Here is a 23,070-nt window from a genome sequence, read left to right on the forward strand (position 1 = left end):
GCTCGGAGGACTCAGCCTGTCTGGGGGACTCTTTGGCAGTTGCGTCCCCGGAGGAAGGCAGCTACGCGAGGGCCAGCCCCGATCGTCCGGGTAAGTGCGCAGTGGCCACGGCGGGCGCACGTGGGGTCAGGGAGGAGACAGACGAACCTAGGACCTTGGCCGCCAGACAAAGCCGTGCTAGAAGCGGCTGCGAAACTCCTTTCAGCTTTCCTAAGAGGGACTTGTGTAGGAGCTGAAAGTAGCAAAGTACACATTGTGTTCCCCGCCGGCTGAGGCGTGTGTCTGTCAGGGAACTAGCGGGACCCAAGCGTCAGTCCCAGAGGTTGGTTCCCCTGAGTGGGCCACCAGGAGTCAACGTCTGTGGGCGGAGTGTTGGGGTCCTCCAGGTTTGGGGCGGGGGTGGGGTGTCCTTGTCCGGGGGCTGCCTCTATGCCATCTCCGCTGGTCTCTTTTTTTCCTATTCGTGTTGGCCACACCGGGTCTCTTGGGGGCACCTTTGGCAGCCACTTAGATGCGTGTGTGTGAGTCTTAAAGATCTGCACAGGATTTCCTCCGAGTTTGAGACTTTTAAATTCTCGAACAGTTACGTCAGCACAGCCGAGTGCACTTCTGGGCTCCAGCGCGGCACGTGACCCAGCCTCGCTTCCCCCTAGGCGTCCTTTGGCTCAGCTGGGCTGCCACAGGGTTCTCTGACTCTGGGTGTCCTGCACACGCAGCCTCAGGAGTGTTGTGATTGTCGCCGAACACCCCTCTGTTTGCCTGCTGTTCTCCTTTGTCCAGCGTTGGTCTTTTCTTAAAAATCGGCCACGGGGCACCGCTGTCTTCTGGGGTCAGATACAGAGACAGAAGTTTGTGGTAGCTGGTTGAAACAGAACTGAAACATTATGGGAGGTGGTAGAAGCCTACTGAAGAGGAGAGAGGGAGGGGCTTGCTGAATGGGCTTACATGTGCACCTGTGACCACCCCCGGTCCCCACTGAACAGCACATGGAAAACTGAGGGTCCCAGGGCAGACTGCTGCCTGTTTTAGCCCAGGGAAGTTTCAAAGGTACGTTCTTTCATAGGAAGCAATGACTTTGACTTCCATTCAGAACCACATGTAGCTGTCAGAGGTGATTCTTCTCTCCTGCTTTTAGGCTGACAGTTGGAAATTAGAAGGGAGGACTAGGGCTGGGCTGGGCTGGGCAGTGAGTGGAAGGATTCCCATGGGTCTCCTCTTCACAGACCCAGCCCTGTCCTAGGCATTTCCCTGTAAGGAAACTTGGAGCAGGAAATAGGCCAGCAGCTGCCCCCTTATACAGTCACCAGAGTGGATTCGGTCTCCAAGCCTCCTCCTCCTCCTTCGGCTCTCTCTCAGATGTTAGGTTCCGAGTTGAGTGCATTGCTGTGTGCCTGTAATCACAGCTATTTGGGATGGCGTGTTGGACGACGGCCGGCAAGGCATAACAAGACCCGTCTTAAAAAGAACTCTGAGGTTAGCTCAAGCCTCAGACTAGGTCTGAGAATACGGCCTGCGTATATTCCAGTCATTCATATACAGGCATTTTTGTTTACGGGAATCTGCAGGTCAAATATTGGGCCCCTGTGAGACCTAGACAGAATTAGTCCACCTCATCCCTGTCTCTGGTGCTTGAATGCTTGGACTATTTAAACTGGAAGGAAGCTTGAAGATCAAAGTTTCCCTTTTCAGTTTTGAGAAAGAATTGTCAAAGGAGTCCAGGGTCTTATCCAGGGTCATACTTCAAAGTGGGGTTCCAATGCAGGACCCCAGACACCTGACCTGGTGCTGTTGGTGCTAGGTCCCGCAGGCAGCCTCACTGGTTTTATTTGGTATTGCATTGGTGTTATTTGTTTGTTTCCATGGAGACAGACTCCGAATGAGGAAAGACACATCCAGTTCACAGAACCACTCCAATAAAGTGACAGGGCCCTGGGTGGTTGATGGCAGTTGAATTAAATAAGATGCTAATTTGGCCTTCAAAACTCCAAGGGTGTGTGTACTGGGGTGGGGTGGCAAGAGTATCTATCTGATGGGCAGACTTTGGTTGAGGCTGAAGCTCCCTGGAAGGGATATCTCGCAACACAGAAGGCTATATCTGGTTGCCTTGGTGGTTGAGTGCACTGTAGGCATCTGGTGGGTGAGAGTCGGGGGCCTGCACAACCTGGAATTGCTACTCAGAGTACCAGTAGTGACCTACATAGAGGACTCTGCCAAGGTCACAGGAATTCAAGAGAGAATCTTTAGGAGGGCTAGGAAAGGAGCCTATGGTTGCCAGGCTTCAAGTCATAGGTGCAGACGAGGGCAGCCTGCAAGGAGAGCTTGGTGGAAAGCATTTGCATGCGGATATATACCTGATTGTGTGTGTTTCCTGGGATTTGATCCTTGGATGGTTGGGGTTGGTCTGGCAGACTCTTGTTCATGTGCACCGATTATCAGAAGGTTTGAGAAGCCGGCAGCACCAATGGTTGAGGGTGTCCAGAGGAGCACACCTAAGAAAGAGAAGGCTTCAGGGCCAGATCCCCTGATCTCTCCCATTGAGATCCAGGTCTGTGAAATCCGACCGGGTGATAGAGATTTTTCCCCATTGAGGCCACAGTCCTTGGTTTATAACCTTAATAATCACTGCCGCAGCAACTCCCCGGGATGACAAAACATCCCACAGATTATGAAATCATTTGAGAGAAACGAGAGGCGTGAAAACAAAGACCCAGGGAAACAAAAGATTGCAAGGCAGAGCCTCTAAAAATAGAGCAAAGACCTCAAGAAAATACAGCGATTGACTGTGGTGAAGGTTCCACTCCAGATATGGGGACGCTCAGCACCGCCCCCCCCCCCTGCCGCCCCTGTGTACTGTGTTATAGGATTTCAGCTTCTCATTTAGCTAATGGATTCAGGACTGCCAGTTAAGAGAGAGCAATGTTCCCAAGACTCGTTACCCCTGGGCTGGGGAGGGGCAATGTAGAGACTGTCTAGGATTTAGAGACGTAGACCCAATCTTGTGAGCCCTGTCTCTCCTCTTACAAGCTGTGTGACCTTGAAGGAGTCGTGAACCGTCTAGGAGTCTTTTTTTTCTACTCTTTAATTAATGGTAGGGGTAATGTGAAGTAGGTCCCTCTGCTTCACAGAGCTGTGGATGCTGGTGAAGCCATGTATGTGAAGATACTGGAAAACCGTAGAGTGCTTTGCAAAGGGACAGCCATTTGTGTTAGTATTTTTACCTTATAGTTAAAGGTGCCTGTTTTTTGGAGATTTCCTGGTGTCTCCTGTACTCTGTATTCCTTCTTCTTCTTCTTCTTCTTCTTCTTCTTCTTCTTCTTCTTCTTCTTATTATTATTATTATTATTATTATTATTATTATTATCATTATTAGTTATTACTGAAAATGTAAGCAAGGGGTGTAACTGGAGGTTTCTCTCCTGCCTGCCAATTCCTGAATAATCACTCTGAGGCTTACTATTAATTACAAATTGTTTGGCCTATTAGCACAGGTTTATTCTTTTTTTTTTTTTTTTTTTTTAGTTTTTAGAGACAGGGTTTCTCTGTGGCTTTGGAGCCTGTCCTGGAACTAGCTCTGTAGACCAGGCTGGTCTCGATCTCACAGAGATCCGCCTGCCTCTGCCTCCCGAGTGCTGGGATTAAAGGCATGCGCCACCATCGCCCGGCCCACAGGCTTATTCTTAACTAGCTCTTACAACTAAATTAACCCATTTCTATTCATCTGTGTATTGCCACATAGCCGTGGCATTACCTCACATCTTGCTTCTCCTGGCGGCTGCTGGCATCTCTCTGACTCTGTCTTCTTTTTCCCTATCTCTCTGCTTGGATTTCCTGCCTAGCTATAAAACACGTTCACAGCATACAGAGAGCCATCCCACATCAAAGGGGGCTACACACATTAGAAGCTACTAACTAACCTTACAATCTAGCCCCAAATTATGGGGACTCCCTCATGTTTTTCCTGGATCTGGCACAAGTAATGGATGTGTAACCTGATTCTGCTCACAGAGGGCAAATCTAGGCAGAAGGAGCTGGGAAGAGAAAGCCATTGCTCCCCTGGCTCACGTCTCTGCTGTCTTCAGCTCCATCATTTCTCTCATTTGGGGTCTTGTCCAGCCCATACTAAATCCCCCAAGGTCTATGAGTCATCTCCGTGTCTGTACCATTTAGACTTAAAAGTAACCACTCACCACTCTTGCATATAAGGCCCTTGAGAGCATGGGGGTGTCAATCATACCTGTTCCTGGGGAGCACACAGTAAGAAGATCTGTCTGGTCAGCTCAGTAGCATCTTCTCCCTGCTTCCTGGTATTGTGCACACGGCCCTTCCTTAGCCCCAGGCTTCCGGTGGCTTTTGGTGTCCAGCTCCCTTTTTCCCATGCTAGCTCTTCCAACCTTGACTGAACTGTGTTCATCCCTTGAGGTTCCTGGCCTAGGAGTGTTTCTAGACAAATCTGCTCATGTTACCTGAACCCTAAGTCGGATCTGGTTCTGGGAGGTCCTGCTGGCTCTGGGGAGACTCCTATGTGGGGTGGGGGAAAGTTCAGTTTTGGAAGAGATGATTGCTTGCCCTTGAGGGGGGCATTTCAGTTTATCATGGGGTGATTGCCTTTCAGGCTCGCTGTTCCTTCTGGCATTTGGAAAAGGTTGTATGTCTTTCTTGGTGTCTTCAGCATCGAAAGAGGCCAGGAAAGGGTCAGTAAACTTAGGACCACTCAACTTTGTATTAGTAATTTTCAGACAGGTGCACCTTAAGTGAGTCGCTGTTTACCTGCAGAGTTGAACAGGAATCTGATCCAGAGGTTACAGCAGCCAAGACAGACAGCTGTAGGCCCAAGCGAAAAGTCAGTGCTTTTAGCCGAAGTTGCTTCTAAGTCTCCGTTCCCCTTCCATTTCCCAGGTTGTCCTGTGGTCTGCCATGTCTCGAAGTCTGTCTCCTTGAGGTCTGACCAGACCCTGCCTCATTTTTCTCTGTGCTCATCAGAGCTGTGTAGAATGTTTCTCTAGAAGTTCCTCACTGGCTCAGGAAATAGATCCTCTCCCCTCTTGACTTGTGAGGGAAGGATTTACTTCAGTCAAGAACACAGCCTTCTCTTGTGACAGAGAAAATATTGAGTAATTTTACTGCTTGTGTGGTTTTGGAACCAGAGAAAAATCTGTGATTCTGATACATTTTTATTTTGTTGTTTATTTCAAAGTTGTCTCCCGTCTGCATAAAAATACTGGAGGCCTCTGCCCCGCCTTCAGCTCATTATGTATGGGTTGAATGCCTGTTCTCAGTTCAAACATGTTAGGGGGTGTTGGTTCTGGCCTGAATCAAGTGGCGGCCAGAAAGAGCCAGAGCAGACAGTTATGAACATCATCTCGCTTGGGCCACTTCCCTGTATCCGCATGATATTTATGACCCAATCCTGCTTCCTGAGGACCCATGGTGAGGAGAGTGCCATTCCTTACTTGGGGATTTTATTGTATAGACCAGGCTAGCCTGGAACTCAGTATGTAGTCCTGTAGTTCAGGCTGGCCTCTGACTCACAATCTTCCTGTTTCTAACTTCCTAATGCTAAGGCTACTGGTGTAAGTTTCCACACCTGGCTAACCTATGTTTTTAAACCGTGCTTAAACAAATCACTTGGCGTAAAGTTTTGCATCTTAACTATACAGCTAAGTGTTCAGCTCAACAGTGTTGATGCAGTGATATTATTGTGTGGTCAGATCCCCAGTACTCACATACCGTATCAGTCTAATCTCTCTCTCTCTCTCTCTCTCTCTCTCTCTCTCTCTCTCTCTCTCTCTCTCTCACACACACACACACACACACACACACACACACACACACAATCATGTCTATCACTATGTGGTAGCCACCATTCTATTTTTGCTTCTATCAATTTTAATATTTTGTTATTTATTTTTCCTTTTTTTGAGATAGAGTCAAGTAGCTCAGGCTGGCCTCTAACCTCTAACTAACTCACTGTGTAGCAGAGGCTAACTCTGAGCCCTTCTTCCTCCTGCCTCCATCTCCTGAGGGCTAGCCTGCACCACTGGTTTGTTTTATTCTGTGCTGGGATGGATCCCGCAGCCTGTGCGAGCTAGGCGGACACTCCCGCAGCTGAGCCCCGTGCTCAGAGCCCTTTCATCATTTTTCAGGTAATGCATTTTGTCCTTAGGTCGCAGCTTCAGAAACAAGGTCATAATAGTTTAATGAGCTTGCTTAAGATTACGAATGGCTAGTAAACTGTCCAGCTGGGTCAGAGCTTTACTCTGGGCTCCACTTGAGGTCCTTGCCAACTCAACCCAATTCCCAGCGACTCCTCCATTGTTTGAATTCCGTGCTGTATCCTGGGAGAAGCAATGCACCTGTGTATTTGGTGCTGCGAGAGAGCAGGCCCCAGCGGTGCGGGGGGGGGGGGGGGGGGGGGGGGGGGGGGGGGGGGGGGGGGGGGGGGGGGGGGGGTGGTAAGGAGGTGGGGATCCTAACTTGAAGGATCTGCAGGTGCTAAATGAGCCTTGGCTCTGTGCTGCGCTTCTTTGATTAGGGAACAACTGTGTCATTATCTGCCTGACCTAGAAGGGTTTATGTCTTAGTCTTTTGAGAAACGTGGCGGCTGCTCTCTGCTCGTCCTGAGAATATCTCCTCTCCTGAGCTCCTCGTGAAACCCAGACCTGAGTTCATTAACCAGGAAGGTATGGGAACAAAACAGCTTGGTTTGGAGGGATGGTTAAGTTGTAGATTCGAAGGCTTCCTACCATCTGCTGTCCCGCCTTCCTTTCCAGGGTCTCCTGGGTGGCCCAAGGCTGGGGTCAGCAGGTCACACCCTGTCTCCCGTTCCTAGTCCTCACCCTTGAGGTTGCTCCAAAATGTGGACCTGCTCCCCTGTCATTTTTCAGCCCAACCAGGGGGCTGTCCTGCTAGAGCTTTGGGTTTCTGATCAGCATTCTTTGGATTAGGTGGGATCCGTAAGACCGAACAGGCCAAATCTTCATATTGTGGGACGATGTCTGGGGCCCTGGAGAGGAAGGCCTCTGTGGCTCACTGCTCAGACTTCCTGGAGGTAGCTCCCCATTGGCTCTTCTGCACTTCCTGTTACTAGATGCTGCTGCGACCACCATAACCTGTATGGGATCTGAGATCTCAGATCTGGAGCTGGAACAGCTCGGATGGAATGTTCTGTCGAGTGTCTAGGGTGGAAGGATTTTATATTGGTGACACAGTAATGTGTCACAGTTAATGACACACACTGAGTTACACAGGAAAAAAAAAGTTTGTTTTGTTTGGTGGCTCTATCCGAGGTCAAAGGGATGCCTCAGGTGATAGCCTTCTCATCGCCACGGCAACAAACCAGTGCCGGGCATCCCATGACAAGAGACTGGGAGTATGTGAGAGGCCTAGCCAGACTGACTTTTATAACAGATCCACTCTCAAGATAATCCACTAATCCATTAGAGGCCTAAATGGGTTAATCCACTCCTGAGGGCAGAGCCTTAATTACCTTACAGGTGCCACCTGGTGCCACCTTTTAACATGCCTGGGTGGGGACTGCACTCCAGCTGAGGTTGGCAGAAACAAACCATATTCAAGCCACCACGAGTATATGCTGTTGCTCTTTGTGAAGACAGGTCTGAACTGCGTTGAGCACGTCCTGTGTGCCTTAGTCCCATCGCTTGCTGCCATCTGTCCTCTGTCCATTCTTGATCCTCACTCTCCTGGTGCTCACACAGCCTGGGAGAAGGAGGAGTGTGTCCACCCGAGGAGGCACACCTGGCAGGGAAGGCAGGAGTGAAGGAGGACCTGCTGTGTTTGTACTGACGGCACCCTTTTCTTTGAAACACATCCCACCAGCCAGGCACCCTGCTGGAGAGATAGATGCTCTCAGGACTGGCGTTATGAGTCTGTCCACTGCTGTTGCCGGGGTAACAAATAGGGAGATTGAGCTTCAGGCAAACCCGCTCTTCATTGCAGAGGGATGGTTCTGACTGAGGTAGTCTGCCCTTACAGTCTTTGCAGTCACTTGCTTCTCAAGAGGCGTTTTATTTCTTCAACAGCCAAGGCCCAGTACTAAAGCCCAGGGCTTTTCAGAAATAGGCAAAATAAAATTGAGGCTTAAAAAAAAAAATTGAGTCCTTACAAGATGTGAAAAGCACAGGTCATAGCTGAATTGAGCAGAAGTTCAGTTTGAAATGAGACGCTGCAGTATATATCATCCTCTGTGGCTATGGCTCCTTACGGCTGTACAACCATCGCTGGTTGGTTCATTTGTTCACGCATTCATACGTTCCCATAAACTTGCTTTTGAGCTCCGAGCTGAGGTTTGTCAGCAGAGAGAAATATTCTTCGCTTTTGTCGCTTCGGGTCCCAAGTTCCCCTCTGGACCGCCTGTTTCCTGGGAAGTCTCATGACGGCTTGTGCTCCAGTCCTGGCTGTGCGCCTTTCAGGGCTCCTGAAGGATGTCACTGCTGGGAGGCCCAAATTCTCACTGGTATTCCCTTGCCAAGTCATTGCATTCCCAAGACCTGGTTTCCACCACTGTAAAGCAATATGGCTGCCCTCTTGTCAGGAGTCCTGAGGGATCACAGACAGCAGCTAGCAAAGCCCTGAGATATTGTGCAAATTTTCTCTAAAAAAGGTGTTTTTCTTTTCTTTTTTAACCAAAGGCCAAGTCTTCACCTTGCTAGACTTGCTTATCTGTTTGCCTGTCTCTGCCTCAGAATCATTCCCACAAACCCCTTTCCTTAGAGCCCCGTGGGAGGCATTTTCCTGGTCCCTCCCTTCTAGCTGGCTGTGAGATTTCCCCAGTGCCCTTGGCCTCAGCTTGGTCGTATTCTACAGGCTTGCCAAGGGAGGATGATGCTCTTCACACAGGCCTAGTGAGTAGCTGTTCTTCTGAATGAAGCTGCTATGTTTATGTCGGTCTCTTTCCAAGTTTGCATACATCAGAGTGTTAGTAACAATAAAGCGAGCGTTCCTAGATTATGGTCAAGGACCATCACAACCTTGAGTTTCACGCCTGACCCTAGGCAAGTTGTCTTGCTGGTCTAGGAATCTTAGTTCCGCTTCTGCCTGGGCTACAGGAATGCCAGGCCAAATTTGTCCCAATTTCACCTGCCAGATCTGGACAAAGAAAGTCCAGCTTGGTTTGCACAGTGTCGTACATTAGTGAATACCAGCAGAAGCAGAGCAAGGGTTCTGTCCTCTTCACTCCCCAGAGGACAGATATTTGCCCAGGATGCTCAGGAGCGATGCTCTGGGAAGGACACTCCCTGGGTGTGTTCCAGGTGTCACGCAGTCTCCCCTCCCCCTCCTGTATCATACTAGCTCACAACTGGCCTATGGCTTCTGCAGGAGATTCACAATCAGAGAAGCTTCCATTCTGCCAATCTTTGGCATGTCTTCCGAAACCCAGACAGCAGAGGAGAGCTGCCCTGGGCTGCCAGGCTCTGACTGTGAGAACTCATCCAGTTCTCTTCAGTGCAGCCCAGTTTCTGGGGAGCCCAGCCCTGAGGTTAGTGTTCTACTTTAGCTGACTCTGTGATGCACGCCCACACTCCCGGCTAGTCGAGAGGCCTTGGCATGAGAATGGACTGGTGTGGGCAACATGGTGAGACCCCACTGCAAAAAAGAAGTAAGATTCTCAACTTATGTTAGGAGAAAGAAGAAGGAACAGCCAGGGAAGAATGGCGCTCAGTTGGTGCTTGCCTGGTGTCAAAGGCCTCAGTCAAATCCCCAGCTTCGGAAACGTGGCTCCATAGTACCTAAACTGTAATCCCAGCACAATGGGGGCGGAGGCAGGAGGTTGGGAGTTCAAGGTAAGATCATTCTCGCCCACATGGGCAATTTAAGGCCAGCCTGGGCTACATGGGATCCTCAAAACAGAAAGGAAAAAATTTAAAATATAGCAATGTCAACAACAAAGTGAAAAACTCCAGGGAACCATGCTATTAGTCAGAATGATGTAAACTTATTTAAGTTGAACCGGACTTCCTTTAGAGCTAAGTAAATAATCTTTAACCCTTATTAGAGATAAGTCCCTAATGACACAGGAAGTCCTAAGTTTTTATGTCTGAGGCTTGCAGTTAGGAACTTGCCAAGTCATTAGATGCTCAGATCACAAATAGTCCCTGATTGCTCCCTCTGCCGCTCCCCCAACCCTAGGACATCTTGAACCCCCTCCTCTGCAGTGGCTTGTGTCCTCTCCAGCCAGACCTGGCTCCTGGATAGTCCCAGAGCTCATTCTGGGCTCCCTCGCTTCTTCTCTTTGTTATCTCTACAGCAACATGACCGTCAGTTTTCAAACGTCCTGCCACTTGCCTGCAAATAGCTCTGTGATGCATTCGTCACCCTGAGACTAGAGGTTCCTGTCCTGCTCTCCTGACACTCTTTGGCTGCTCGGAGCTGGCTCTAGCCCCAGCCATCCAGTGTTGGCCCCCATCTTGCCCTCCCCACAGCCCGTGCTGCCCTCCAGAGCCAGACGGAGCTCTTTTTAAGTGCCGCTGCACACACTGCCGTTCCAGGAAAGCTGTGAGAATAGCGCAAAGAATGCCCACACTCCATTCACCCGAATTCTCCAATTGCTGATCGCTTCCCATGCAGGCTCTGCCCGTCACCCCCTTGGCTCTATGTGTATCTTTTTTTTTTTTTTTTGGATTGTTCGAGACAGGGTTTTTCCGTAGCTTTTGGTTCCTGTCCTGGAACTAGCTCTTGTAGACCAGGCTGGCCTCGAACTCACAGAGATCCGCCTGCCTCTGCCTCCCGAGTGCTGGGATTAAAGGCGTGCACTATGTGTATCTTTTACTATTACTCCATGCACCATTCAGGAACAATTTGCATAAAGTTGCCCTCTCCAAACCAACCCCCAGCCCTCCGGAGATCCAGCATGCATTTTCCCAACAGCAGCATCCTCCGGCATAGTATCAATGCAGCCACCCAATGGGGAGTCCTCACCAATCCTCAGAATCTACTCAGTATCGCTACCACTGTTCATTCCCCCATCAGATCCAGGGTGCAGTCCTATGCTGGGCCCTGTGTGGTACTCACCCACGATCTCTCAGTCTAGGGTCCTGGCTTACCTCTTCCCAGCTTCCCGTGACCTCGAAGAGCATAGTTGTTTCCTGATGGAGAAAGTCCTTCAGTCTGTCTGCACTGTGGGGAGACTAACCGCCCATTTGGAGCAGGGATTCCACAGCAGTGAAGCGGGGCCTTCCCAGTGGTGACAGGCGGCCCTAGTCAATACCTGGCAAGGCTGGAACCTACCCGACATCTCCACCATGAAGCTATCACTTTTCATTTTGTGATCAGTTGGCATTTGGTAGAGGAGCCTTGGAGACCTTGCTACCATTTGTTTCTTTGCACCACCTCCCACCTACCGTCGTATCCTCCCATGTCCCCTGCCTGGCCTGTACTCACATCTTCCATGACGGGCCCTCAGTGGTGGCATCTTTATTTCCACCATTCCTCATACAAATAAGACGCTTTCCTTTCTCCTCGTTCATTCATCTGTTCCTTGTTATCATTTCAGTCCATACGGATGCATGGGTTATTAATTTAACTCGATGGATTGTGATCCAGAACTTTCTGTATTTTCTATCTTTTATTAATTCTTTAACCTTTATTTTTATTCTGTGTGTGTGGGTGTTTCCCCTGCATGTATGTCTGTGCACTGTGTATATGCAGTGCCCTCAGAGGTTTTTGGATCCTAGGAGACTAGAGTTCATTGTGTCATGTGGGTGCTGGGGATCGAACCCCACTTTCCAGGAGGAACAATCGGTGCTCTTAACTGATGAGCCATCTCTCTAGTCCCTTATTTTCCTTTTTGAGGCCCTTTGTCCACACACAGGCACACACAGGCACACGCATACACACACATCTCTTTGCCTTTATCCCTGATTAGTGGATAATCTCCGATTGTGGGAGATTGCCGCCTAACCCCGTTTCTCTTTTTTCTCCAGCCCTATCACATTTAGTACTTGCAGATCCCCTTCTCACAAGAGCCTGGCTTGTCTTACCTTGGATCTTGCTGTTGCTGTTTCTTGACTGTATTCCCTGTGCTGGTGACTTCCTTAGAACCATGGTCTTCCCTATGCCATTGCTACCCTTGCCCTCACTCCTCCACACTACTCTTGTCCACTAGAGGAAGTAAAGGAAAGCCAGTGGTCTTAGAACAAAACAGTAGGGAGAGGGGGAGGGAGTTTTCGTTTTGTTGTATGGTGCTGAGGATGGAACCCGACAGGGAGCTGTGCTCCAGCCTGAGGAACCGTCTTTAATTTGCAAGGCTCTTTGCACACATTGGACCAATGAAGCCCTTTCCATGTTTCAGCTGCTCCTAGAGTGTTCCGAGATCCTTACCAGATCCTTTTGGCCTGAAAGAATCCTGGGTTTCTGTGACAGCTTGTTTGTCGGGTACCCCTTGTTAGGATCTAACAGTGTCCTCCCAAATTCATAGGCTAAGACCTTGTTTTTGTAATTGTTACTATTGCTTTGATGAAACACCATGTCCAAAAGCAACTTGGGAGGAAAAGGTTAATGTGACTTACATATCTGAAGTCATAGTCCTTTGAGGGAAGCCACGACAGGAGCTCAAACCGGGAGGGAACCTGGAGGAAGGAGCTGACGCAGAGGCTGTGGAGTAGTGCTGCTTACTGGCTTGCTCCACGTGTTCTGTGTGTTTGTTTGTTTGTTTTTGTCAACCCAGGACCATCAGCCCAGGGGTGGCCCCAGCTATAAAGGTCTGAGCCCTCCCACATCAATCACTGATTAAGAAAAGCCCTACAGGCTTGCCTACTGTCCTATCCTATGGAGGCATTCCCCCCTCCCCTCCCATTGAGACTCCTTCCTCTCCCTGACTCTAGCTTGGGTCAAGATGACATAAAACTAGCTAGAACCGACTTGAAGGCTCAGGTGAAGATGTTAAGAGATGGGGACTTGGGGATGTGGCTAGGCGTGAGGACGAGCTTTCATGGATGGGATTAGTGTGCTGTGCAGGGAACCAGAGAAAGCTCCCTGTGCCCTTCCACCAGAAGTGGATCTTAGTGAAACAGCACAGGCTGTGAGCCTGGAGGAGGACTCCCAGCAGCCTGCAGACCTGCTGGCTTTGATTATGAAATCCCAGCCTCCAGAATGTCGAGAGATGCAGAGCAGTGGTTTCTAGGCCATCAGTCTTGTGGCATTGCTACATCGCCCTGATGCACTAAGATACCACACCTGAGAAACTATCCCTTGGATGTTGAATTCACCTTACTCTGGATTAGCCTACCAGCTTGCAGTGTATGGCTGCATGCTATTCACTCAGGTGCCCCCAGGATGCTGATGGGGCACGGGCGTACTGTGTGGAGCATGCGGTGTCAGCTGGCCCTTTCGCACTAGCACGTGGACGCATTCCTGTTGGGGCTATTATTGGAATGTTAATTTCAGGTGTGTGACTTTTGTTTATGCCGCATTTGTTTAACTCTGCGAAACTGTGGTTCTTTGCCTGTCTAAAACACCTGGTGGTCCTAATAAAGAGCTGGATGCCCAATAGCCAGACAGGCACGAAGATAGGCGGGACTGGGAGGCAGAGAGAATAAATAGAAGGAGAAATCTGGGAGGAAAAAGAGGAGCCGGAGAACAGAGAGAGGAAGATGTCAGGGGCCAGCCACCCCGTCACCCAGCCAGCCATGGGGAAAGAAGGAAAGAAGCCCAGAGGCAAAAGGCAGTCGAGATAATTTAAGGTAAGAAAAGCTGGCAAGAAACAAGCCAAAATAAGGCCAGGCATTTGTAACTATGAATTAGCCTCCATCTGTGATTTATTTGGAAACTGGGTGGCGGGCCCCCAAAAGAGTAAACTATCTCACAATACCTTCCTCTTGAAGGGAGGGCCCTTGCTGCCTCGGTCTGTCGTAGTGATGCACAGACTTGTGGAAAAGCACTTGTTGGCACAAGCTCCCCACACATGCCAGCCACCACTCAACCTCCGCTGCCTAGGTTTGCAGGGCTGGGGCCTGGCAGCTGGTGGTTGAAATCTCTAACCAAAATTTGCCCCCTGAAAAATGTTTCAGTCATTCTAGATTCAGTGTTATCCACTAGCAGAATTTATAAAGCTTTTATAGTTTCAGTCAGTAAATCTATGAAGAAATGTGGGGCTTTTTTTAAAAAATAGTTTTTGAAACAGAATCTCATTATGTAGCCCCGACTCTCCTGGAACTCACTGTATAGTCCAGGTTAGCCTTGAACTCACAAAGACCTGCTGAAGAAATTCTTATAGTTTTACTTTTATGTGTATGAGTAGTCTGCATGCATGTGTGTGTGCCACATTTGTGCCTGGTGCCCATAGAGGTCAGAAGAGGGTATTGAATCCCCCAGAATTGGAGTTACAGATGGTTGCAAGCCACTAGGCAGGTACTAGGAACCAAACCCAGGTCCTCTGCAAGAGCAGCCGGTGTGCTGAACCACTGAGCCACCTCTTCAGCCCCTGAAGAAATATTTTATAAGAAGTTCTAACTGTCCAGAAATCAGGAAGATCTCCGAGTTGGTGGTACAGTGTGGATTTGGTATAGATACACCTCTATGTAAGCACAGATATTTAGCAATTAGTTCAGCTTACTCGAGATGCACATTCATGTGTATTTCAAATCATAATTTTGTTTTTTATACAAGAGGTTGCCAGACCATTACTGGAAGCTTATTAATGCTCCAGCCTGTAGCCTGTCGACGCAGAGAGCTATGTAAGCAGCAGGAGGAGGGAGGTAAGTTAGTAAGCAGAGTAAGGGGCTTGACTGGAGCAAGGAACCCCGCAGTTACGGTGCAGCCCAGGCCTTCACTCGTACATATGGAAAAGCTAAAGTCCCAAGCAGTCACCTGGCAGACATCCCAAGGTGGGGCTGCTCTGGAAGCCAGACCTCCTGACATCATCGACAGTTTTAGAATGTAATAGCATGCTTGCGCACTAATGTCATAACTGATCAGGATATTAGTCAAACTGTCACCCAGAAACTATTTCTGTTCAGAAAACTTAGGGAAGTGTCAGTGGTCTTTGAAAAGTGCCATTCCATGCTCTGGGCAGGTGGATGTATATGCTTTTTGGAAACTTCTCTCTTGTGCCTTCATTTTCTCGGGTGATGCCTAATGAATGAGGGTGGGTGCGTTTCTGCCTCAGAATGAGGTGGGCAAGTCTTTAAGGGGATGGCTAGAGCTCGGAAGTGGTGTTGCTCTGATGGTACCCGTGTCACAAAGCAGTCACTAGGACAGGGAGCCAAGTTGTTCCCTGACACCTAAAATCTCTCTTAAGTACATTTTCTTGTTTATGTTGACTATACTCGTGGTATTCATTCAGCATAGAACCAGAAAACAGGGCTCATGGGATGGCTCAGCCACAAAATGGTATCAGCTGCCAAGCCCGGGGACCCAAGTTCAATCCCCGAGACCCATATTGGAAGATGTGTTCTTACCACCATATGCACATACATACATACGTGCACATGTGAGCACACGCACACACAATAAATTAGAATATAATTGAATTTTCTTTTAAAGAATTAGAAAATAGATACCAAATCTATGAAGAAAAAATGCTTAACTTAAGCCAAAGAATTATGCTGTTAACACATTGGCGTAGGTTTTACCTTGCTTGCTGGTCCATTTGTACTGTTGCTGTTTGCTTCATTTGCTGCGCACAGCCACATGAGGCTCGATTATGTGGCCCATAGTTAGTTTACTTTTCCAGTTTTCAATTAATCATGAAAATATATTCACCTAGATGCCCCAAGCTCTACCAATATTCTTAAACTGTTGCAAATCTGTTGTGTGGCTGTGCCTTAATCTGATGAACTGCTCACCACCGTTGGACATTTTGGTCACCTTCGGTTGCTTTTGCTAATGTGACCACCGCCTCCTTACTCCCAGCCGTCGTCATCTCCTAAAACAGTGTCTTGGAAAGCCCATGGTGTGCTGAAGGAAGCTGAATCTTTTATGATGTGCCGCCGAAACTCCGGGGCTGTTTTTCTCCTCTGACTTTGTGATACTTAGAAAGTTGATCATGTCCATAATTTCAGAGTCTCCAAATTGTAATCCACCAAAGACCTATCCTGGCCATTCCTCCCCCTCCCAGTTTTCTTGTATGAACTTCCTGGCCCCTATGTGTAGCCATGGGGCTCTAGCAGCTGCCCCAGAGGAATTGGAATTGTGGGTAGGACCCACAGGGAATAGTAATTCATGGGCAATACATTTCGACCTGCCCACTGGTATTTAGAATGTAGTGTAGGAAGTTTCCTGGGCCCCACCCACTCTCACCCATACACATGCCAGGGGCCCTGATTGGTGCCTGACCATTTAGAAGCTTCAGGTCAATCCTTTGGCTTGTGACCAAGTCCTAGTTTCTCCACCTGATATTGTGACCTACCTCCTGTCCCTTTCTCCCCTCCATAGCCCCCACTTTGTCTATGCTCTAATTACAATGACCTTTTCCTGTTCTGCAGAATGTCAAATTCCTTCCTAATCATGGTTTTCAAAGCTAGGAATGGCCTTGCACTTGGGGGCTGCTTACCTTTCTCTTACTCCACCATCTTGGGGGCTCAGCCAGGTGTGGTGATGGAGAAGGTGGCTGCTGAGGTCAGGCTTGAGTTACTCAACCTGCCTGTGCCTTTATTTCTAAGTGGTAATAAAAACAACACCCCAAAGGGGCTGCTTGACTACTGTGTGTGGAATCTGTAAATTCTAACCTTCTACAGGTTTCTGTACTTGCTTGTGCTTAGCCATGGATAGAGCACTCTTCCTGGACCAGCAAATCTTTGGACTATCTATATGAAGCTCAGATATCTCCTTCCTGTTATAGAGAGGGAGTGTGAGCCCTGCCTGGGGCCAGATGTTAAAATACATCTGCATCTCCTGGGAACTTCCTGAGTTTCTTGATTCTTTTTTTTTCCCCCCTCCATAGCGCCCCTGGAACCAATGATGTCATCCAGCCAGCTGCTCCTGCAGACCTGGGACACCCACCCTTAGCTGACTCTTCCCATCATGGTGACAATGCCAGCTCAGTCTCTACACATCTGACAGTCCAGAGGTACAGTAGAAACATGGCTGGGACTGCCTGAGCCAAGGTCCCGTGAGTTCTCCCTCCATCTCTTCCCTCATCCCCCCACTTGTTTCTCACAGTGTCTGTCTACCTGTTCAAAGCACAGTAGGCTGCGGCAGGGCTTAGTTTCTTCTGGCCTCAGTTATACTCTGAAAGGACACTGGAAGCCCTCCAGAGAGTGTATTGCTGTTTCAGGGCCTGGTTTAGGGAGCTGGCTACCTGCTGGCTGCTGGGACATCAGCTTGTCCAGCTGCTTGTTTTCCTCTGTCTTTGGGTGATGATCAAAGAACAGAGGAGTCAACAGGGCGTGGGAAGAGGAGCCAGGTTCTTGGGCCTTTGCCCGGCATAGAGACCTGGACTCTCGGCTCTGTCTTCTGTCCTGTTGCCTCCTACAGTCCTTCCATCTTCCTTGCCCTTCACACCCCAGTTCTTTGCTACCTCCTACTTGGCATGGATTCAGCTTCACCTCCCCTTTTCCTGCAGCCTTTGCATTTAGACAAGACTTGGTTTGCAGCGGCCTTGAGACTGGGCTAACACACGCGCGCACATACACACACACACACACATACACACACACACACCCATGTCTATATATAATTACACAGTGCACATTCACATCAACACTTGGGATTAGTTACTTTTCTTGTTGCCATGACAAATGCCCAACAAAGCAACTTGCGGGGCAGAGGATTTCTTTTGGCTCACAGTTGGAGGGTCCATCCATTACGGCACAGAAGGCACAGTCACAGGACTGTACAGGAGCTGGCTACTTAGTGCCCATAGTCAGGAAGGAGACAGGGATGAACTCCAGCACTCTGCCGCTTCCTCTAATGGCACAGGACCACCCAGTTAGGGTCGGCCTTCCTTTCTCAGTTAACCCATCTAGAAAGTTCCTCCTAGATCTGTCCAGAGACTTGTCTCCTCCATGGTTCTAGATTCTGTCAAGTGGACAATATTAACTGACATAGTCTCTGGCTGTCCACATCTTGGTTTATATCCATAGTCTCCATCTGTACACATTTTTGATATGGGATTCCTCTCTGTGTGCTGTGAATATGTTTTATTACCATTGGTTAATAAAGAAGCTGCTTCAGCCTATAGCAAGACAGAATAAAGCCAGGCAGGAAATTCAAACAGATATATATAGAGAAAGAGTAGGTGGAGTAAAAAAGATGCCATGTAGCTGTTGAAGGAGACAGATGCCAGAACCTTACCAGTAGGCACAGCCTCATGGTGACACATAGATTAATAGAAATAGGTTAATTTAAGATATAAGAGCCAGCTAGGAATATGCCTAAGCTATTGGCCAAACAGTGTTGTAATTAAGCTATTGGCCAAACAGTGTTGTAATTAATATAGTTTTCTCTGTGTGATTATTCGGGTCGGGGCAGTCAAGAAGCAAACGTGAAGTCTCTGTGTACACATTTGAAGTGACACTTACGTCAGAAAAGCCACTGGGTTTTGCCAGATCCTGCGTAGCATTGGAGTAGCCTGGGTGAGCAGGACAGAAAAGGGACTTTGCATCCTGGAGCATGTGCCTCAGGTCTCTTTCTCCTTTAAACTCAGCTGCCACTGTCCCTGTGTCACTGCCCTCACTAGAGGCCTGTAAGTTCCCTGCATCTAAGTCTGTCTCCCCCACTAGTCTGGGGTTCTTCCAAGGGAAGAACTGGTCTTCATGACTCTTGGAACTGCAGCGCCTGATCTGGAATGGAGGAGGGGTGTACTGGGACTCGATCATAGATTAGAGCAGAGGACAGGGATGCTCCTGTGTCATGTTTGCACTGACCCTTCCCTGGCTACTTCTCTCAGGTTACTGGTGATGGGCAGGCAGCTGGCAGTAGTAGAGAAGTCCTCTCATGGGGGAGTCTGCCTGGTGTAGGTAAAACAGGAGCAGAGGGAGATGACAGGAAACCATAGCCCAGAACCAGAGATGCCCTGGCAGGTGAGCACTGGCCAGGGATTTCAATGTTCCCCTCTTCGTGGGAATCAGCTGCGATTCTTACTTACATATAATTTAGCTCAAGTGGTGTATGAAAGGTGCCTGTGAGTAACAGGTCACCTTCTCCTTTCCCCTCCTCCACTTCCTTGTCTCAGTGATGCTCCAACTTTCTGACCCCCAGAGTTTTAGGAAGACCCAGCATCCTCTAGCCATGAGTGGAATTACCTCCCTTGAGAAGCTAGGAAAGGGATTTTCCTGACTCTATTGGTGTTTCTGTCTTACAGTTGGGACAAGGGGGGGGGGTATGGGACCACTGAGGTCTGAAGGTGAACAAGGTCATGGCTAGATGGCATACAGGAGAACTGAAGTCCAGCTGGGGGTATGGTCTGCCCTTCTGAGGTCCCCTCTCTCTACCTTGGGACCATCCTTTTGAACACTTGTCCTGGGACACAGTAGGATGACCGTGTGCACCATCTTGAGTGGATCTGTGGACCCTCACAGGGCCGATGGATGATGGAGTACTCTTCTGGCTGCATCTAACAGATGCACTGACTCGGGCCATACAGCAGCCATGTTGAGGTAGGTGCATTGGGCTGCTCAGCCACCTCCTAACCTCATTCCTGGCAGATGTCACCTACACCATTACCCAGGAGTGACCACCGGATGCAGGATGAGAAGGGAGGCCAGCATAGATGCTCTTAGTACTGAGGACTAGGCCAGCTTCCCGACTTTGCCTCCCAGAGGAAGGACAGCTAAGAATGAGGCAGGAGCCAAAATCAGGGAAGCATTCAGCTAAAGAGAAGCCAGCGGGAGCCGGAACATTTGTGCAGGAGGATGTCACTAGGTTGGTGGGAATGAGTCAGTCCCTTTTGGAACTGCCATTGGTTGGTTTCACTTTGTTCACCCAAGGTGATTAAAATTGTATTATCATAAAATACAACCAAATCTCATTATTCAGTCCCCATATTTGTGAATTTGATTCTTCTTCAAGACTTGCTGATAACCCCAGAGTCAATTTTCATGGTTCCCCCTCAGTCCTTTGCAGATGTATTCAGAGCAGTGAAAACATGGCAATCGCTCAACATGAGCGTTCTCAGCTGGAAGATGCAATGACCTTATGCTTTCTTGACATTTCGTCTCTCGTGCTATGAACATGGGACCTTTTCATGGTGCACTGGGAACCTTTGGTGCTTTTGTTGGTGATCTTGCTGTTGGGAATAACCCCTATGTACAACATTGAAGTTCAGAGGAGCCTGAATGTGCCCAGTGAAGAAAATATGGGGGTCACTGAAACTTTGCTCTGTCTGGCAGGAGTTAATGCCATTGTGTGAGGATGGTGCTAGTAAATCAAGAGTGTGACCTAAGATGCTTTTAAATAGGAATACACACACACTGAAGGTTGCATTTTGATAGACTGACTGATCAAAGTCTTCCCAGGGGCTCTCGGGAACCTAGAGCATATCCCCCACTTCACCCAAGTGGTTTGGTGTTGGCTGACTCATATCTGTGAATTTCATAGACCATTGCTGTGAATGGCAAGCAGCAAATGGACTCACCCCTGCCCACCTGTTGGAGTGACTAAGAAGCATATCCTGGAGGGTGCGGTAGTGACTTTAACCTCAAAAGTGACTGTCTTCCCCTTCCCGCTTAGAGTAGGAAGGAGATAAAGGAAGATGTGGGATGGGGGCATGGCTTGCCTTCCTGCAGAAACAAGGCTTGCTGTTTGTTTAATTTGTGTGACAATATTTGTGGAGAGATGCAAGCAAACTTTTCTGTCCTCAGCTAGAGTACCAGTGACAGACCAAAGTAAGGATACAACCAGAGTCCAAACTGGTGAATCACTGAGTTTTCCTGGGGTAACTTTCAGGAGTATGGGTGAAGGGCTACAGGATCAGAAATGACTCGAAGACAGCGGTGTCACCAAAGCCCACCCCAGTGTGGGTTTGACAGCTCATGAAAGCTGGGACCCTGGAGTACACTGCACAGCCTGCAGGCTGCTCAGCAGGTTGGAGACCGTCTCTTCTGAGCATCTTTCAGCCGTCCTTACTGCTGTGGGTACTAGAGGACTGAGGAGCCTAGTGATTCTGGCCAGTTTCAGGGGCTTCTGAAGCTTTTGAGTAGTTTACTTCCTGAGTTTTAAGGTGCTTCCCTGCGGGATGGAATGTCTCATCTTCCTTTAGAACGACAGTGTTCTCAACCTGTGGGTTGTGATCCCATTGGGAGTTAAATGACCCTTCCTTAGGGGTCACATATCAGATATCCTGCATATGAAATGTTTATATTACTATTTATAACTGTAGAGAAATTATAAAGACCAACAAAAATAACTTTACAGTTGGGATCACAAAATGAGGAACTGTGTTAAAGGGTCACAGAGTTAGGAAGGGTGAGAACTACGGCTCTAGAACATCCCAGTCACAATTGTTTTATCTTTGAGGAGATTGCTAAACAATGAAATTTAAAATAAAAAACTTTTTAAAAAGTGTATTTTTTTTGGGGGGGGACAAGATCTCACTATATAGCCCTGGCTATCCTGGAACTATTGATTTAGACCAGGTTGTCCTTAAGCGCAGAGATCTAACTGTCTCTGCCTCCTGAATGCTGGGATTAAAGCTGTGCACCACCATGCTCAGCTGAAAAAAAGTTCTTTTAACTCACAAGTAGTTTTTTAGATTTTTAATTTTAAAAAATTATTTGTGTGTATCCATGTGTGTGCCACATGTGTGCAGGTTCCCATGGAGACCTGAAGAAAGTTTGTATCCCCTAGAGCTGGGCTTTTAAAGGAAGTTGTCAGCCACCTGATATGGATGCTGGGAACTAAACTCAAGTCCTTTGCAAAAGCAGCAAGCACTCTTAGCTGTCAGTCACCTCTCCAATTCAAGTCAAATTTTAAAAATGTCTTTATAAAGGTATTTAAAGGACCAGCAAGATGGCTCAGTAAATAAAGGTGCTTGCTGCCAAGCCTGATGACCTTTCAATCCCTAGAACTCCTACAAATTGTCCTTAGACTTCCACACTCATGCCATGCCATATGTGTGTATCTGCTTGCAGAAGTGTGTGCACGCATGCGCACACACACACACACACACAAATGAAATAAAAATTAAAAAAGTCAAAAAGGTATTTAATGAAAATGGAGCCAGGAGCTGTGGCTCATGTCTGAGGTCCCAGCACTAGGGAGGCAGAACAAGTCAGCCTTGCCTATACTGCAAGGGATGCTTGCCTGCTCTGTGAGGCTGTCTCAGAAGATTTAACAACAAAGTAACAGAAATCAATAGGAGCTGTGTAAACCTCCTGAGAGGAAGAGAAGAGAACCCCGGCTCAGGATCCCTTGTTGATGCTCTTTTGTCAAATCCTCAAGTTCCTTGTGCTCTTCATGGGAAGGGAGCTATTGTTCTCTCGGAGGTATTCCTAGGATGAAAGGAAGGCGACCTCTTCATGTCCTCTGTGCGGGTAGCACACTTGCTCCTGTCGTTTCAGTTCTGTTTTGGTTTTGACATCTCTGGGTGACCCAGAAAACCTGGGCTCAAGTCCTCTAGAACATTTTACAAATGACTAGATTGCCCACAGCCATTTGCGTTCTCATTTGTTCCATATTTTCCCAAATAAATAAATAAATAAATAGGCCAGGATGGTTTTCCAAGTGAAGCCTTCTGGCTATGTCACTTAGCAGGCAGTGGAACCGGCTATTAAGGTCACGTCAGGAATCGCTGGACTGTGGACTGTGTTCTTCCTGGTCTGGAACCCAGGCGGATCCTGAGGAATCCTTGGATACCGTTGGAAAACTAGTCACCTACCTGCTTCATACCAGACTTTAGGTTGCATCAGAAGAGCAGGTGGGAGTCAGATAGCTGCCCCACCCAAGTCTCTACTTAGAAATCTGAAGGGTTCCGTCCCCAGGGATGTCCCTGCTGCTGTGCAGGGGCCCACGTGTGGTACACACTAGGTGGAGACAATCTTGTCCTGGTCACAGCAACTCAGGACTGAAGACTCCTGGGCCAGCAGTTGGTGGCTGAAGCTGCTCTGACTTCTGTCCAAAGCATCTGGCACTGGGGAGGCATGGTGGCCCTGGTAGAATGTCTGCAGACATCTCTGG

The 23,070-nt window shown here is 48.5% G+C and overlaps 1 protein-coding gene and 1 long non-coding RNA gene across 2 annotated transcripts in view; one reads left to right on the top strand and one right to left on the bottom strand.

The window, feature by feature from the left end:
- The window catches only part of Tacc2 (transforming acidic coiled-coil containing protein 2), a 179,699-nt gene that overhangs the window by 70,600 nt on the left and 86,029 nt on the right, over positions 1 to 23,070 (top strand). The window contains 1 exon segment of the mRNA XM_050165932.1: positions 16,898 to 17,023. Coding sequence (XP_050021889.1) covers positions 16,898 to 17,023 — 126 coding nt within the window.
- On the bottom strand, positions 101 to 12,658 carry LOC126515902 (uncharacterized). Its single transcript, XR_007595944.1, has 3 exons — positions 12,525 to 12,658; positions 2,352 to 2,489; positions 101 to 1,455 (listed from the first exon to the last, which is right to left on the bottom strand). It is a non-coding gene; the product is annotated as an uncharacterized lncRNA (long non-coding RNA).

The sequence above is a fragment of the Alexandromys fortis genome, unplaced genomic scaffold (assembly GCF_014885135.2).
Source record: "Alexandromys fortis isolate MF-2015 unplaced genomic scaffold, M_Fortis_MF-2015_v1.1 scaffold_146, whole genome shotgun sequence".
NCBI lineage: Eukaryota > Metazoa > Chordata > Mammalia > Rodentia > Cricetidae > Alexandromys > Alexandromys fortis.